This window comes from Wickerhamomyces ciferrii, contig 00253 (genome assembly GCF_000313485.1).
Source record: "Wickerhamomyces ciferrii WGS project CAIF00000000 data, strain NRRL Y-1031 F-60-10, contig 00253, whole genome shotgun sequence".
Lineage (NCBI taxonomy): Eukaryota > Fungi > Ascomycota > Saccharomycetes > Phaffomycetales > Wickerhamomycetaceae > Hansenula > Hansenula ciferrii.
The window spans coordinates 1-19,184 of record NW_011887487.1 but is presented as its reverse complement, the minus strand read 5'-3'; the positions used below and the strand labels follow the sequence as shown (position 1 = coordinate 19,184).

The 19,184-nt window shown below is 30.1% G+C and overlaps 5 protein-coding genes across 5 annotated transcripts; all 5 read right to left on the bottom strand.

Annotated features, from left to right (window-relative positions):
- Window positions 1–164: 164 nt before the first annotated feature.
- On the bottom strand, window positions 165–2,618 carry AGC1 (citrin; the record flags this gene model as incomplete). The annotated part of the gene is made up of 1 exon (XM_011273273.1): window positions 165–2,618. One exon carries the CDS (start codon window positions 2,616–2,618, stop codon window positions 165–167), a length of 2,454 nt encoding a protein of 817 aa, XP_011271575.1.
- Window positions 2,619–4,178: 1,560 nt separating this feature from the next.
- Window positions 4,179–8,099, bottom strand: BN7_6145 (Pleiotropic drug resistance protein; the record flags this gene model as incomplete). The annotated part of the gene is made up of 1 exon (XM_011273272.1): window positions 4,179–8,099. The coding sequence occupies one exon, from the start codon at window positions 8,097–8,099 to the stop codon at window positions 4,179–4,181; it is 3,921 nt and encodes a 1,306-aa protein (XP_011271574.1).
- Window positions 8,100–9,440: 1,341 nt separating this feature from the next.
- Window positions 9,441–13,304, bottom strand: BN7_6144 (Pleiotropic drug resistance protein; the record flags this gene model as incomplete). The annotated part of the gene is made up of 1 exon (XM_011273271.1): window positions 9,441–13,304. The coding sequence occupies one exon, from the start codon at window positions 13,302–13,304 to the stop codon at window positions 9,441–9,443; it is 3,864 nt and encodes a 1,287-aa protein (XP_011271573.1).
- Window positions 13,305–14,119: 815 nt separating this feature from the next.
- On the bottom strand, window positions 14,120–16,798 carry SDD4 (Sdd4p; the record flags this gene model as incomplete). Its single annotated transcript, XM_011273270.1, has 1 exon — window positions 14,120–16,798. One exon carries the CDS (start codon window positions 16,796–16,798, stop codon window positions 14,120–14,122), a length of 2,679 nt encoding a protein of 892 aa, XP_011271572.1.
- Window positions 16,799–17,908: 1,110 nt separating this feature from the next.
- On the bottom strand, window positions 17,909–19,114 carry BN7_6142 (uncharacterized protein; the record flags this gene model as incomplete). Its single annotated transcript, XM_011273269.1, has 1 exon — window positions 17,909–19,114. One exon carries the CDS (start codon window positions 19,112–19,114, stop codon window positions 17,909–17,911), a length of 1,206 nt encoding a protein of 401 aa, XP_011271571.1.
- Window positions 19,115–19,184: the final 70 nt, after the last annotated feature.

Below are 19,184 nucleotides of genomic sequence, written 5' to 3'. Positions count from 1 at the left end.
ACAAAGACCAAATTCATAAGTTCATCAGGTCATAAATCATGGCAGTTAATCCTGCAAAACATTAAAAAAGTATAATCAACAGTATTATAAATATAAAAAAAAGGTAAAGTTTTTGAATGCAAATGAACAACTTTAGATAACAAATTAATTAATCAAATGTAACTTTAATCATTCTTGCTTTTCAATTCTTTATAAAATTTCTTGTAAACATCATAGTCAAAATCTTTGAAGTTGTAATCAAGATCAATAAAAGTCTTACTAATTTGACAACTCTTATAGTAATAATTCAAATAGTATCTTTTCTTCATATCTTCAGCAACGGAATCATTGAGAATCTTTGTAGAATTCTTACCAAGCTTGGCCAAATTTGCAGGTGAAGAAGGTGTAGTTTCAATATTTGATAACCCAGTTCCATGTAATGGGAATAACGATTGGAAAATTTCATAAGCAGCTAAAGTGAAACCAAATTGTGGTGATGATCTTAAAACTCTTGCAGCACCACCTTTGAAAAATGATCTTGCTGTTTCTTCTCTTAAAATGGTCTTAAAAGCATGGAAAATACCTTTATATTGAGTTTCACCTTTCTTAGCATCAACTTGAAGTCTTGTCTTAATAACATCACAAGGTGTGGTCAAAAAAGCAGCAGGCATACCAGCTAATCCACCACTTACTAATAACTCCCAAGTTTTCAACTTACTGCGACGTCTCTTATCAGATGGATCATAATTGAAAATATCCTTCTTAATATGTGCATAAGTTGGGAAATAAATAGCTGAAAATGGCACGTCTCTTAATAAACATGCTGAAGCACCTCTATATAATCCTCTGATACCAAGATTCTTGATGATTTTGACAGCTGTTTGTCTTTCAGCAACATTATAATCACCTTGAACTTGTAATCTAATTTTAACAATTTCCAATGGGTTTGTGAAAACCACTTGACATGCACCCGCACATGCACCAGATAAAACTTCTAATGGTGTTGTAATAGTTTTAGTAACTTTATTTGTGAAGAAACTTCTTGCAAGATCATTAACTGTTAATTTAATAGCCTTTTCTGGAGCAACACCAACCAACTGTGGACCAAGACCAGAATATAAACCTCTTAAACCTTCTTTTGACAAAACTTTAACAAAACAGTCTAATGAACTTTTATAAATTAAAACTCTTTGTGCTTGCATTCTTGTTTTAATCAAATCAATAGGATAAACAATGGTTGCACCAATAGCACCAGCAATTGAACCCAATGTAAAATTATAGATAGAATCAAAAACAGGATAAAAATAGTAGTTTGAATTAATTTTTGGTTTTGAAACTTCATTTTCATGAACGATATCATTCAAATAATTTGGATTGGTAATTTGTAAAAAATCAGTAATTGTCAAATGTGAAGGTGGTCCACCTGAATCTAAATAATCAGCATTGTTGATTTCATTTGTAACGTGGTCATAATTGGCTTTGAATTGTTTTAATCTATCTGGGTCATCTTCTTCATCAATTAGTTTCTCTGTAGATTGAGTAATTTCATACAACATGTTTCTTTTTTGATAATCAATCAAATTTGTCTTATGATTAGAAACAATTGAAAACAATAAGTTAATTTGAGCAGGAGAAAATTGAGAAATATTATTAACCTTATTATATTCAAAGTTGATGAATGTGACAAAATCTTCTTTTGTGATTGGAAGATTCTGTGATGGTGTGTTTACTCTATATATTTGATAATATTTCAACAAAATTTGATTAATCAAATCAAAATTATTAAACAAATAATGTAAATCTTTAACCACGGTATAATTAATTGAATTGTTATTTGACTTGATCAATTTTGTATTTGAAAGATTTAATGAATCGAAAACTTGATTTGAAATTTTATGACTGTATAATGTTTCCAAAATGTAGACCAATTGATTTCTAGATATTTCACGGCTATTGTTCAAAGAATTCCAAATTGATAATTTACCAAAGAAATTTGATAATTTTTCATTAGTTAAATCACTTTGTAAAATTGTAATGATTGAATTAAGGTTAATAAATAATTCTTCATCTTTTGAATCAATATTCAATATATCTTTATTAGCTTTCCATGGAGATGAAGTGTAATCATTCAACCAGCTTAATTTATTCCAATCAATATTTAAATCATTTGTAATTAAAAATTCATTATTTGCAAATTCTTGAGCTTTTTGAATTGTTGATTTAAAATCATTAAAATTTAATAAAAGTTCATCAAAACTTAAAAATTTATGATTATAATTAATTGATTTTTTAGTTGAATTTGAATCAAATTTTCTGAAAAATTCATAGAGAATAATATAATTATAATTTCTATTTGATAACAAATTGTTAAAATGGAACCAATCACTTAATGAAAGAAAACCTTTATTTTTTTCATCCAAGGCTAAAAATATCACACCAAACGTTTGATTTGGGATTTGATGATAATTATATTTATGATCTGTAAATTTATTATATAATTTGGTGGAAGCTGAAATTAATTTAATGAAAGAATCATAATCAAGAATTAATTGTTTTGATTCTTCATCAAATTTTGCATACTTCCTAAAAATATCAATTTGTTGTTTTTTTGATTCTGAAATTGAATTCGGAAGTTCCATTTTTTAAATGCAATGTATAAATAATAAATAAGTTATATGGGAATAATGATGTTGTAACGTAGCACCTTGGCAATTTTGTTTTTAGTAGTATTGATATATTGTTTGATCTATAGTACTAATTGTATTATATTATGATTTATGATGATATGATGAAAAGCTAAATTTGAACACAAAAAAAAAAAAAACAGTATTCTATAGTCTTAAAATGATAGTTGAACAGTATTTTGAGTAATCTTTTGGTTTTGTAAATGCTTTTGAGAGCTATAGATACATCAGAAATATCTTTGATAAAGTTGTATAGCTTTTAGCTTAATATATGATCAATTATAGCAAAAATTATCAATCTTGAAAGTTATATGGAAGTAATTGAATGAGAAAAATAAATGACAGTTTGTGATCTTTTTCCCTTAAATTCACGTCTGAGAGAAAAGATGCAAGTTTTATGATTTTGGATGTGTTATAAATAAATAAATATGGAGATTTCAGACCAGTATGATAATTTTCAAGGTGTATATACTATACTGTGATGAATATTGTTTAGTGAAAATGTTTGAAGTGTTGTTAAATTTCTTTTTGAACTTTTTGATTTTTCCCCAGTTTTTTTAACGAAAACAAGTCGGAAGAAGGAGAACCGGAATCTAATTTTTTTTTCTCTAATCCGAGCACCAAAAACAACACAATTCAATTAAATAAATCAGCGCGTAACAATTCTTCAATTGGATGTTGATGATCGTACTGATTGTTTTGAACTTGATGATATGCTTTTATATCTTGTGACTAAATTCAATACTGAATGTTTTTTTCACTCTGATGATTTTGGTTTTTTCCTTTGAACCAAATTTAAGCGTGAAGCAGGAGCCCGACGTGTAACTTGTAAGTGAATACTCTGTATGAGAACTTCGGCACCTGTTGACACAGAAATCGTACAGACAGCCAATAACAGCAGATGTTTTGGTAAGATTGAAGTTGATGTTTGAACTCTTCTCACCAACGTATTTGGTGATTTGAACAAGTTTCTAATTAATAGTATCTTATAATCAAGTGAGCGGCTAATTGTAAAACTTGTATCTCTATTTCAGGATTCGAGTTTGCTTTTATATCAATGAACTTTATTTACATTTCGACTTTTAGTAGAAATTAGCCGCTCAAGTTTATTAATATGGAGTTCCGACTACTTTAAAATTAGTTCACGCCCTCGGTTCTCCATTAATTTCTCCAACTTTTGTACCAAGATTGTACTATAAGGAAATTCATTTTTGCTGTACTGTGTACAAGATTTCAAAATTTCAACCGATTTCATACGATATCTATTGTATGCTTGAGCTGTTTCTCCAACTTTAAAGACATCAAGATCGGGAAACTTAACTATTTCAAGGAACATTGTCTTCTAAATCGAGTATTTGGCTCAGTTGAGAAATGTTTTATGATATATACAGCTACATCCAGCTTATCGATTCCATCTATATCTACTGATTAATGATCAATCATCATAAACTATATCATTATATTATATACACTTATTAAATGAATGTGACGAGACGTCCATATCTCGAATTATCCCTATTTCCTTAAATATCTAACCTTTACCTCCAAAATCAAATGAGCGACTAATCTATATACAACAACAATAACTGCAATAGCAATGAAATTAGTAAATAATTTACTATCCAATTTATATTGTTTCATAACTTGTTCTCCTGTACTTAATGAACATGATGAACTACCTTCTGATCCTTCTGAACATGTAAATTTTTGTCCTTGTAATCCTAATTTAGCAGTCCCCAAAACTGCATATTTTAATGGATTAATATAATTAAATGCTTTAAATAAAATTGGCATATTAATTGACATTGTACCACCCATGAAAATCCCAATAACTAATAAATTAGAAACAAAATTAACAGCTAATCCTAAATGATCAAAAATTGTAGTAAACATCATACCAACACTTTCACCAGTATTAATTGTTAAAACACACATATAAAACATTGAGAAAAACATTCCACCAGTTCTTGGTAATCCAATAACTAATACAATGAAAATTGTGAAAATAAATGATCCAACAATCTCAAATGGTATTTCATTAATTAAATAACAAAGCATAAATGTTAATGGACTATATGTATTATCTTCAAACTCTTGATAAAATGTCTCTTTTTGAATTGGGAATGCAGTAATACAATTAATTAACCCAATGAAATATAAATTTAAAACTTCTTGAATTAAACCCAATCTATTCATAATTGATTCTGAATTATTTTTCAATGGTGAAAAATATAATGCATGAATAACACCTAATCCAATCAATTGAGCTAATCTACACCAAAGAACATCTGGAGATCTCATTAATACTTTAAATTGTCTTTCCAAGACAGGTCCAAATGAATCTTTAAAACTATTTGGTGTTTTAATCAATTGTTTAAATTCATCAAGATTATCATGTGATTTTTCAGAATTAACAGATAATGGGATAGAATTTGTACTTATAATATTTGCATTTGAACGTGATTTCCATCCATTAATCATTTTTTGTGAAACATCTTCACCACCAAATCCTCTATTAGAAATTACATCCAAAATATAATCTGCAAAATTCATTTTATAATCAGGTTTGAACCCCATTTGAGCAAAATGATCAATTAATCCATTTGGTGTACCATCATATATAACTGATCCATTAGATAATAGTAAAATATTATCAAATTGTTCGAAAATTTCATATTTTGGTTGATGAATTGTTAAAATTATTGTCTTTTTTTCACTTATAGCTAATTCATTTAATAATGAAATAATAGAACTCGATGTAAATGAATCTAAACCTGAGGTTGGTTCATCCAACAATAAGATCTTTGAATTATTTAATAATTGAATTGCAATTGAAACTCTTCTTTTTTCACCACCTGAAATACCTTTAACTTGTGAATCACCAATTGGAATATTTGCAACATCACTCAACCCCATTTTTCTTATAAGATCATTAATAACATGTGGAATATTTTGATGTTGAGACTTATCTAATCTTAATTTAGCTTGATACCAAAGAGTTTCACGAACTGTTAAAGTTGGAATTAAAACACTATCATCTTGAACAACATACGTAGTAATTGATTTTAACATACTAAATGGTATTCTTTTATCGTTCAACATCACATCGCCACTGGCATTAATAGTACTATATCTTGTTCTACCAGTTAAAAAATTTAACAATGTTGTCTTACCAGAACCTGAAGGACCCATAATTGCATTAACACCTGGTTTAAAACTTGATTCAACATTTTTCAATAATTGTTTACCTTCAAAATGTTTCCTGAAAATCATATTTTTCCAGAATAATTTCTTTAAACTTAAGGTAATCTCTTTCAAAGTTATAATAATTTCACCATCATATTGATTTTGTTTAAAATTGGATTTAGCTTTGGCAAATTGTTCTTCATCAATAGTTGGTAAATGATCAATCTTGGAATTAATAGGTTTGACAACTTTAACAACTTTTCTTCTAGTTTGATACCATAATATAATCCCACTAGCAATATAAAACCCTAAAAACCAACACATATTAACCACTAATGGAGTTGCATACCAATGTCTTGGGAATCCTAGATTATCAAGAACATATTCCCCGGTGTATTCATAACAAGCTTCACTTCCTTCTTCATATGGACAATCACCAACATAATCAGTGAATTGATCAGAAACCATACTACCAAAAGCATACCAAAAATTAGCCAAATATTTTGTCCATTTAACGTAGACTGGCATAGTTTTAGAATTAACAAAATAACCACAAGCAGAATTTTGTAATTGATAAAAATAATTTGTAATTAATGAAGCTGGCCCAAATTCATAATTCCCCAACATGAAACAAATGATTGCAGTAGCCATACCAACTAAATAAATTAAAAAATTATTGACAAAATAAATACCAAAATTACTAGATCCATTCAACCCCCACATGAAAAAAGTTATAACAGACCAAGTTAAAGTAATTGGAATATCTTCTAGAATTAATTTAACAATCTTTCTTGCGATTAAAAATCCAGTAATAGAATGAATGCCTTCTTTATAATCTCTAACGAAAAATTTACCATCAGTAGCACATAATCTTTCAATTTCATAAAGTAATGGAGTGAACCCTAAAACTTCACAACAAACATATAATGTTGAAGTTACAGAACGAATACCTGCTAAATCACCACCTGGTTTGTAGAAGACCCAGCCACAAACAATAGCTAAAATTGTCATAAGCCCTTGGAAGGCAATCATACTTCGTAGATCTCTAAAAGTAAGTAGTGCACTTCTTTTACCTAAAGTCCAAATTTCACGATATAATGGCAGTTTATGAGTTTTAGATTGATCAAAAATTGGTGTACCGGATTCAAACGAATTTTCATATGATATATTTGAATCCAAGATTTGAGATTGTTTCCATTGTTCAATTAATTTTGTAACTCTAGCTTGAGTTTTCATTTCAACTTCATGTGACATTGTTTTATCAATTGATGAAATACTTAATAAAAAATCCGCAAAATTAGATTCTTCAGATTTTAATCCATCATCATTTTGTAAATTTAATGATTCAAAATATCTTTGACCTTCATCTAGAGATCCTGTATATAACATTGAACCACCACGGGCTAATAAACATATTTCATCCACAATATCCAAGATTTCAGATCTTGGTTGATGAATGGTTAATATTATAGTGATACCAAAATTAGCTGCAAGATCTTTGACTGTTTGAACCAAATGAATAGAAGTATTTGAATCAAGACCTGTTGTTGGCTCATCCAAGAATAAGACCGATGGTTTTGTCAATAGTTGAATAGCTAATGAAACTCTTCTTTTTTCACCACCACTTAAAGTTGAAATATAATTGAAATTGTTTATAATTGTATTTTCAATTTTCTTAAGGTCAAGACTATCAAAAAGATAGTTTATCAAGTTGTTAATTTCTTGATTTGAGGAGTTTGGAAGTTTTAGTTGAGCTGTGAATTTCAAAGTTTCTCTTACTGTCAATCCAGGCATGAATAAATCTTCTTGTAATAAATAAGATATATTTGGATTTTTTTGTGAATATTGAACCATACCTTCAAAATGGAAAGGGTTACTTGAATTTTTAGCAAAACTCATTCTAGAAGCCAATGTATTTAATAGTGTTGTTTTACCACTACCTGATGAGCCCAAGATAGCCAGCACTTTGCCCTTTTGCAAATCCAAATTAATATTATTCAAGATTCTTTTACCGCTCTGTTGAACCTCAGCATCATCACCATTTATAATATCTTGTTGTGCTTCTTGAGCTTTCTCATTCTCATTTGATTTAGATCCTATATTCCAAAACTTGAGCCTCGAAACTTTAGAGTTCTGTGGTCTCCTCTTATTCAATGTGACATTAAGCGCTCTGACACTGAGTCCCACCCTCTCATCTTCTGGAACAAACAGGTCGTTGTGATGCAAACTGTTGATGGCCTCTGTGTTCATATTTGAGTAAAATCTCAATATATTCCAATCTAGATCTGAAAATCTACCGTTGATCAACACTAATAAATTTTTCAATCAATTTCTTCAACTAAGTATATTAAATCACAATTCCAAACCGCAAAACAAGAATTCACAACCTTTATATACAAATCATCGGTAAAGCATCAAATTCATTACTAAACACTTTAAAATTCCCACAAGAGTTCAATACTCTAACGATCTTTTAACAACCTTTGCGTCGTTCCACTTCCCGAATCCCTCGTTCAGCGTACAACTGCAATGATTTTAAGCAAGGCGCACTGTCCCTACCACTCATTCTAAACGGAATCACCGCTACTCTGTCGCTAAAAACCGCGAATTCTCTGCTTAAAACGGGAAATGGATCCTATCGGTTCTCTGTCTAGAGGCTAGAGGCTAGAGGCTAAAGTTTTTTTGTAGCTAGTGAAGAAACGAGGTTCCAATTTCCAAAAGAGTTCATTAATATAAGGTCAAACGAGATTCAATAAATTAGGTAAAGAACTAGAACAATGTGCTATCTATAGATGAAATAACAGACATATTCAGTTCCATATTCCAGTGCATTTAGCTCTTGTTTAAAGTGCATCCTGTGCTAAATGGAATTTGACCTGCAGTTGATCATAGATTCGGGTACCTAGCTCTACTATGAAAATTAAGTACGTACTTGATCTAGACTTCAAACAAAGGTGAATGCATGGTGAATTATCTGAGAAATATCAAATTCTGATAGCTAACAGCATCATATTAATCATCGCCAATAGATCACCGAAGACCAGGTACAATATTGTTGATGCTTTGGTTCCGCATTTCGTAAGATGTCGATCGATTGCTATATACTGCTAGTGAACTGAAACCTACATATTGATATATAAACGTTGGAAATTAACGCATATGATATATCTAAAGTTCCGATCTAGACCTAATTAATTGAACACATGATCTCATTATTCACAATATATTATCTCTATATACAATCCACTCTATCAAATTGAACATTAAGATTCATATGGCCGGTCGACTATACTTGATCTATAAGTTGCATGTCATGTTAGAACTAAATTTTATAACCATAATTCATATTCTTAAAACTCTAACCTTAAGTTCAAAGATCCCATACGCAACTAAACGATATAAAACCAAAATCACTGCAACAACAATAAAATTAACATGAAGTTTACTATCAAATTTATATTGATTCATAACGTCTTAACCAGCTCTTAGCGAACATGAATTTGATCCATCTGAACATTTAAATGTTTGACCTCCAAAACTTAAATCTGCTATAGCTAAAACAACATATTTCAATGCAAACCTAACAAATACTCATTTTCTTAAAACTCTAACCTTGAATTCAAAGATTCCATAAGCAACCAATCTATATAAGATTAAAATAGCTGCAAGTGCAACGTAATTGGTAAATAATTTACTATTGAATTTATATTGATCTAGAACTTGTTCACCTGTTTGTAAAGAACATGTATCAATCCCTTCTGGACAATCAAATTTCTGACCTGTAAAAACTAAATCTGCCAATGCCAAAACAACATACTTCAATGGACTGATATAATTGAATGCTTTATATAATACTGGAACATTAATAGACATGGTACCAGCTAAGAAAACACCAGCAACTTGTAAATTTGCAACAAAATTGACAGCGATACCCAAATGATCAAAAAGAGAAGTAAACATCATACCAAAACTTTCACCACTGTTTAAAATACCAAAGCACATATAAAACATTGTGAAAAACATACCTCCATTTCTTGGTAATCCAACAACTAGAACTGTGAAAATTGCAAAAATGAATGAAGTTATTAATTCGAATGGAAGTTCATTGATCAAATAGCAAATCATAAATGTTAATGGGTTATAGGTATTATCCTCATATTCTTGATAAAATGTTGATTTTTCAATTGGGAAAACTGTAACATTACTCAACATACCAACAAAGTATAAGACAGTCACTTGTTGGATCAATCCTAATCTATTTAAAACAGATTCAGAGTCATTTCTCATTGGTGAAAAATATAAGGCATGAATGACTGATAATCCAGCGATTTGACCAAAACGACAAAAGAAAACATTAGGGCTTCTTAAAATTACCTTGAATTGTCTCTCTAAAATTGGTTGGAATGCAACTTTTAGAATATGTGGTTTTTTAATTAATGTTTTGTATTGATCAAGATCATATTCTTTGTTAGCTTTATCTTCAGATACTGGAATAGTATCTTCAGTGAATTCACCTTTATCAACTTTAGTCCAGTTTGCAATCATCTTAGCAGCAGTTTCTGGTCCATTTTCACTTCTATTTGAAATAACATCTAACATATAGTCTGCAAAATTCATTTCAGGTTCTGGTCTAAGACCCATGGAGTCAAAGTATTCAATCATATCTAGTGGAGCACCATCGTAAATAACTGAACCATTTGCTAATAACAAAACATTATCGAATTTTTGGAAAATTTCAAATTTTGGCTGATGAATTGTTAAGATAATTGTTTTACCCTCTGTAATAGCTAACTCGTTCAATAATGCAATAATAGAACTTGATGTAAATGAATCTAAACCTGAAGTTGGTTCATCCAGCAATAAAATCTTTGAATCATTCAATAATTGAATTGCAATTGAAACCCTTCTCTTTTCACCACCCGAGATACCTTTAGTATGAGCATCACCAATTGGTATATCAGCAACATCAGTAAGACCAATTTTTCTGATTAAATCAGTAACAATCACAGGGATATAAGGATATCTTGAAACATCTAATCTTAATCTAGCTTGATAATATAGGGTTTCTCTAACTGTTAAAGTTGGAATTAAAACATTATCATTTTGAACCACATAAGTTGTGATTTTTTTCAACAAATCAAATGGTATTTCATCTTGGTTCAAAAGTACATCACCTTTAGCTGAAATTGTACTTTTTTGTGTACGACCAGTAACAAAGTTCAACAATGTTGTTTTACCTGAACCTGAAGGACCCATAATTGCATTAACACCTGGTTTAAATGTACAAGTAACACCTTTGAGAAGTTGTTTAGCATCATACGGTTTACGCAAAACAGTATTCTTCATAAATGATGGTTTCAAAGTCAATCTGATATCTTTCAAGTTAACAAAAATTTCACCAATGAATTTGGATGAATAAACTTTAGTTAAAATTTCTTTGTTTGATTGAACACCACTATTGAACAGTGATTTAGTCTTTGGCAGAATTGGTTTAACTGTACGAACAGTCTTGCGTCTTGATTGAAACCAAAGTAAAGTACCACTTGCAATATTGAAAAATAACATCCACGCAATATTAACAACAATAGGTGTAGCATACCAGCTTTTTGGATAACCTAAGTTCTTCAAGACATATTCACCAGTATATTCATAACATTCACTGCTACCAGGTTCGTAAGGACAATCACCTGTATAGTCTGAAAAACTATTGGAAACTAATGAGCCAAAAGCATACCAGAAATTAGCTAAATATTTTGTCCATCTAACATACACAGGCATGGTTTTTGCATTAACGAAATAACCACATGCAGAGTTTTGTAATTGATAAAAATAATTAACAATCAAATTAGCAGCACCAAATTGATATTTACCCAACATGAAACAGAGTAGAGCAGTACCCATACCAACACCGAGAATTAATAAATTATTGATGAAAAATATACCAAAATTACTTGTTTCATTCAATCCCCACATAAAGTATGTAATAAGCGACCACACAATAGCAATTGGTATATCCTCCAAAACTAATTTGACCAATTTACGAGCCAAAAGAAACCCTGTAATAGAATGGACACCTTCTTTGCTATCTCTAACTAAAAATCTACCATCAGTTGCAGCTAACCTTTCAATTTCATAAATCAATGGTGTAAATCCTAAAACTTCACAACAAATATAAAGGGAAGAGGTAATAGAGCGGATACCACCTAAATCACCACCTGGTTTATAAAATGCATAACCCAATATGATTGAAAGCATAATCATGATACCATGTAATGTTATCATACTTTGACCATCCCTAATAGTTAACACATAGCATCTATGCATCAAAATTCTAACTTCTTTAATGAAAGATGGTTTGTTTGTTTTATTTTGGTTGAAAATTGGTTGACCAGATTCAAATGTGTTTGAATATTCAATGTTCGATTTCAATGATTGATGAGATCTCCAATGGGAAACAAGTTTGTTAACCCGTTCTCTGGCTTCCATTTCAACTTCTTTAGACACTGTTTGATCAATTGCAGAAACTTTCAATAAAAAATCAGCAAAATTGGCATCATCTTCAACTTTAATTTGTCTAGTAATATAATTAGTTTGTTCAAAATATGATTGACTTTCATTTAATGAACCCATAAATAACATTGAACCACCTTTTGCTAATAAACATAATTGATCAACAATTTCCAAGATTTCAGATCTTGGTTGATGAATGGTCATGATAACAGTGATACCAAAGTTAGCAGCTAAATCTTTAACAGTTTGGACCAAATGGATTGACGTGTTCGCATCAAGACCTGTTGTTGGTTCATCTAAGAATAACACTGAAGGTTTTGTCAACAATTGGATAGCTAATGACACTCTTCTCTGTTCACCACCACTCAATGTACATTTATACTTAAAATCGTTAATCATTGTGTTTTCAATTTTTTTCAAATCCAAAGCTTCAAATAAATAATCAATCAAGCTATCAATCTCTTGATTTGATGAATTTGGAAGTTTGAGTTGAGCTGTAAATTTCAAAGTTTCTCTAACTGATAAACCAGGCATGAACAAATCTTCTTGCAATAAATATGAAACATTTGGATTTCTTTGTGAATATTGAACCAAACCTTCAAATTGGAAAGGGTTACTTGAATTTTTGGCAAAACTCATTCTTGATGAAAGAGTATTCAATAATGTTGTTTTACCACTACCTGAAGCACCCAAGATAGCCAAAAGTTGACCTTTAGGTAAATCTAAGCTGATATCATTCAAAATTATTTTAGCTGGAGCACCAGTTTCAACAGCGGTACCTTGTTTCTCTTCATCATTATTCTTTCCTGGCAACTTTTGTTTCCAATCTTTCTTATCTTTCTTTTTGAAAACAACCTTCAAATTCCTAACACTTAAATCAACTCTTTCATTTTCAGGAACAAATAGATCATTATGATGTGAACTATGAACAGCATCTAAATTCATTATGATTTATACTTCCACAGCGGTTAATGATTCAATTATAGATTTAACAACATTCAACAAATGAGAGCACAGACAAGTATTTATATACTACCGACATTAATCTGAATCATTTCACGTACAAATTCTGTGTAAGGCAGAACCTTCTTTAAAAGGTATTATTATAACTTGACAAAACATTGTGGAAGACCTGTTAAACGAGCATTTAATACACTGATGTGTTTATTATAAATGCATTCAGCCATATTTTGAAAAATTAATATTTTACGAGCACACTAAAGTTTTAAGGTTCATTAAGGGAAAAAATTGCGATATGTCTTGAGTCACTAGCTTGAGTCAAGACGAAATTCTTCCAAGCTACTTGTAATTTGTGATCGAATGAATCCATTAATCTAATTTTTCAAATACGATGTTGTAAATTGCTTATATATGTAAAAGCTCAAAATAAGTAGCTGACACTTGGAACATCGAAATCATTTAAAAGAGGGGTGATTAATTAGCCTGGTACTAGTAGTAATCATGTATACTGTTAAAGGGATCATATACTTTAATTACGTTAGTAGCGACGCCATACTTATTGTGGTCTTGACTTCTGTTCTTTGAAGTACTAAATTTGGAAAGTTGGTTCGAGCATTTTGAAAGACACCTGCTGGAGCTTCTACATTAGGAAAGTCAGTACGCCCACTATTAAAAAAGTTTCATGGGTTAGCAATGAAATTGACCAAGTAAAAGTATTCTACACTGAGTAAATTATACATATATATTTCATCAACTTCATAGCTCTTTGAGCTGTCATATATTTACAAGACTCGTACAAATCATAACTGTGTAGAATACATATTATCACAACGAACTTTTGGACTGCCAAAACTTCTCCGACGACAGTTTGAAATCAATCTAGAAAACTCAACTCCAACTTCCCAGTAACATTTACTGAAACTTTGTGAAATCATTCCTAATAATCCAGTCATGTGATGTTTCTTTGGAACCAAATCTAATTTAGAAGCTTGTTGTAACATGGCATTATGGAAATGTACACTATCTTGATGTGCAATGGTATGAACTTTCTTGCCTGTTAGTTTTGTCAATTGATCTCTAATTCTTCTTAAATGGTCATATCCATTCTCAGACGAATACTCTGGCCATTTACCTTCTGGATCTTCCTCTAACAACTTGGATTCTGGTCCATCCAAATTATAGTTATAAGACCAAATCAATAATGTGACCAATGCTAAAACATTTAATCTATTCAAAATAGCATCTGTTTCTGGTGAATATTCCAAATTTGATTGTATTGGTACATCTTGTGGAGTTAAAAACATTTCAAATAAAAATAAATAACCATAAATTACTGAAATTTTACCAGCAGATGAATTTGCCCATTCACGTATTTTTTTCTCAACTAATTCATAATCTGATGGTTCAGCATAAACATTCATTCTCCATGGTGCACCTGCATAAACAAAATAATCATAATGTTGAACTCTTAATGTAATTTGTGCCATATGATAAACTGGAATTTTACATTTAGTATCATCTGTAGTTAATGAATATGGACGAATACTTTTCAATGATTGATCTTTCAATAAGTATGCACTTTCAGTATTACAACAACCTTCCATTATATCACAATTCCAATAATCAAAAGCTAAACTTAAAGTTTCCTTCCATGAATCTCTTAACTGTTCAGTTTCCAATATTGAACCTTGTAAATCTCTTTGTTGCATTTGTGACATAACAGTTAATAAACCTGACATTAATATTTTTTTACCAAATTTACTAGTTTTAACAGGTTCTCTATTCAGAACCTTTTTCAACCCAACAAGGAAAGGTAATGAATCATTACGATTTGGAATTTCTGTTGGTGTTAAATAACTTTCCCATAATTCATCATCACATGGTAAATCTAATTGAACATGATTCGAAAAAAGCATCAACTGATAACCGAAGACAATTGAGTGTGTTGAGTCAATATAAAATGCAAACAATGTTGATCTCTTAACACTTTCAAACTCAATCCATTTTTCCCAAATGGTGGCATTTTTATTTCTATGATAATCAGTTTTATTCTTTAATGGATTACCACCCATACCTGGTGATCTTCTTAATAATTGAATAGTAGTACCATGATGTAAAAATGCACGTTCATGTAATTTTCTATTACTTGCGAATCTTTCATAACATTCTAATAATAACAAACTTTGAATTATATGGATTTCTGAAGGCGGATGAAACTCATCAGAACTGAAAATGATTAATCTTAAAGGTTCAGCTATTAAATCTGCAAATTCTCTTGGATCTCTTGTGAAAGTTGAGCTTGGTTCAGCCGTTGCATAACTTGCACCTGTCATAATCATACTCAACAATAAAATTGGTGGGCAAGTTGCTGTGTTAAATGATGGTCTATGAATAATTGGATATTGAATATGGAAACAAGTCCAATAAAGATCCATAAATTTTTCTAAATATTGCAAATAATCATGATAGGCAATTCTTGGTACTAAATTTATTAAAACCTGTCTTATTTCTGGTGTAATTGACGTTTGCTGAGCCGGATTTGGGAAGTTTGGTGGAATTTGTAAAATGTCATCTAATAAATTTGATGATAATCCAAAAGGATCATCATTTGGATTGAAAAAATTATCACCACTGAAATTCGGTAAAGTCTCTAAATTACCAATTTTTGCTGGATTATTATCATCAAATAACCAATTAATTAAATTTGAAGGACTTGCAGGTGGATTTAAATGATCTGAAGAAGGAACTGCACCAGCACTTAGTGATCTCATAGATTGTGGAGACATAGTTAAAGTCGGTGATATATGAGAATGTGGATTATGGGAGTGATGACGATGCATTTGATGATTTCTTTCTGTTAATAAAGTAGTTGCGTCTGTCGTTGTTATCGGACCATCCTGTAAAGCATTCAGTTCTGGATTTGCTGCACTTAGATGAGACTCATTTCCATAATCATGTATATCAACTCTTGATTCGTCAACAACATTTGGTAATATGATTGAATCTAATGAGTTGATGGGTATTTTTGGTAATGAACTTTCGTTTTCATTTTTCATTGCTGTAACGCCATCATCATCGGTGGTTCTTTTTCTTCTTTTTCTTTTATTATCTGTGTTGTTTGCTCTTTCTCTTGCCTTTGCTTCTTCTTTGGCTTTGCGTACTTCATGTCTTTTAGAATGTCTTTCTAATAGATCTTTCCGTACGAATGATTTTTCACAATTATCCCAAGGACAATGATAAATAACTGTTGGATTATGATTTAATTTATGTCTTGCTAAATGCTCAGCACGTGAAAAGACTTTATCACAACCTTCAAAATCACAATTAAATACACCTGTTTGCCTTTTTTTTCTTTTACGTTGTTTATTTGATGAATCTGATATGGACCCTTCTCCATCATTTGACAAGTTTTGAAGTTGATCATTGGAAATAAGATCCTGACTTTCCGAAGAAGAGCCATGTTCCATTTTTATGGACATGCTAGTATGCAAATTTGATTAAAGAATATTGAAATGATGTGAGTTAATGATGTGTTTGGATAAATGATGTTGGTAAATAGCCGTTAGTGTCTACCTGTATGGATGTTTAAGGCCCGTTGATCTTGGGAAACGGCGGCAAAAATTAAAGAGAGAATGAGATATATTATCAATCACTTTCTTGTAAATATAATACCTTGAAAAAGGTAATATTCCACTGGTATTTGAATCCACTTAATCCACTTCAAAAGCGTGGAGATCTCTGTGTGTTTGTATCTTCTGTAATTTAGCACTGTTTACACGATGAGATTCTACGAGCATTTAAAAAAATCTCGTTAAATTTCAGCCGGGCCACGAAAAATTGTTTAGTTTTTTTTAGTTTATGAAAATGTCTATTGATAAATCGGTATATACACTCTGTAGTATGTTCCCTCGTGAAATGTGATACTATTCTCATGCAACTTTCACCCTATAATAGGAAACCCTTTTTAATAATATATACTTTTTCGATTCACCACTCTTGTTAAATGCTATATCTAGATCCACTAGTTATATATATGCATTGTTGTACCTGAGAAGATTAATTCTCTTTTTAATTTTTTAATTTGATTTTTTATCAAATGATCATAATTTTCCACCATGCGTTTTTAATAAGTTGTATCATGGTTTCTATTCTATAATTTAATGCTTATTAATTTTTCCATGTTATAATTTTAAATAATATTGTGGATCATTGAATAATATAGCTTATAATTCTATTATTTCTTGATTAATATTATTCCATAGTTGATCAGCAATTTTAATTGATATCCCTTTTTTTTTTTTTTTTTTTGTTTATTAATGATGTGATAATTCCAGCTTAAATATTCCAATTTTCTATTCATAGTTTTCTCTAATGTATAGTGTATAAGTGTATTTATTTATAATTTGTTTTTGTTTTTTGTTATAGGTTTTCTATTTTTTTTTGTTTTTTTAATAGTGTAATATTTCTAATTATTATTCCTTAACGTCTTATAATTTTTATATATATTCCAATTTATTATTATTCCAATTTAATTTGTATTATATTTCAATTCATGAGTATTCCTTAATTTATATTGTCATTTTTTAGATTCAATAGTATTTTCTCAATCTTTTCTTTTTCATCATAAATCTTGTTTTATAATGTTCCAGAAATTCACCTGTTATCTCTCCTTCAATCTTTTCAGTTGAATATCTTCTCTTTCCTCTCATCAGGTATATGAATTCTATAAATCTAGATTTGTCCAGTAACTCTTCTGGTTTGTTACTTATAGGCATATAAAATTCTTCAATGGATGGTAATTCAGTTTGTGACTCTGAGATTAGTTTCCATATCTCTTTTGATACTTCACATTTGGTATAAATGTGTGTAGTATCTTCTTCTTCTTTCAAACATAAACAACATTTTGGATCCAGTCTATTGGGGTATTGTGGTTTTAATCTAACACAGCGTCTAACCGTTAGATGCCCCAATATAAATCTATGTAGCCATTCGAGTATTCCAGGATTTTTCTTTTGATTCATATATAATTTTATCCACATATTTTTCCAGTTACTTTTGATATTTCTATTTGTATTGTCTACTATTATTTGTAGAGATGGTCTCATTATAAAGTTTCCACTTTCTCTATATTTCTTTTTATTATAATGTTTGAATGATTCCAACTGAATTTTTTCACCTTCAACATCCTGCATGTTTTTTAGTAAAGCCTCTTTGGCTTTATCTATTCTTTTTATTTGCTGGGTATATATCTGATGTTTATTCATAATCTGGAAATCTACCTTATCATATTCATTATCTTTAACCGTTAAAACTTCAAACCATGATTGTATCCAGTGTTTTTCCATATTATTGAAAAAATTACCTAAATTCAGTTCATCATTTTTTGAAGGTATTATATGGCTTATTAATTGCCAGGTGTCAAGAACTTCATCTTTCTCTAAGTTTGGAAGGTTTAGTGCTTGAATTCTATTATTAGAATCTTTATTTTTCATTAACCATTTGGTAAAAGTTCCATCCAATATTTGCCACCAAGGGAATGATATTTGTTTATTTTCATCTTGTGTTCTGGGATAAAAAGCTGTTATTCCATTAACTGTATGTGAAAAAAACGTTTCTCTAATCATTTCTGTTGGAACTAATTGTAGATGATCTATTATCTGTGTAATGTAAAATTGGATTTTTTCAACTAAATATTGTGAATGCCATTGATTTCTATCTTGAAACAGATAGTATATAAATTTTGCTCTTCTCCCATTTAATTGATGTCTCAGATTCATTAAACCGAACCCACCCATTTGTTTAGGTGTATATAAAGTATCTATGTGAATACCTGGTAATTGTAATTTGATTTTTGTTTCCAGTTCT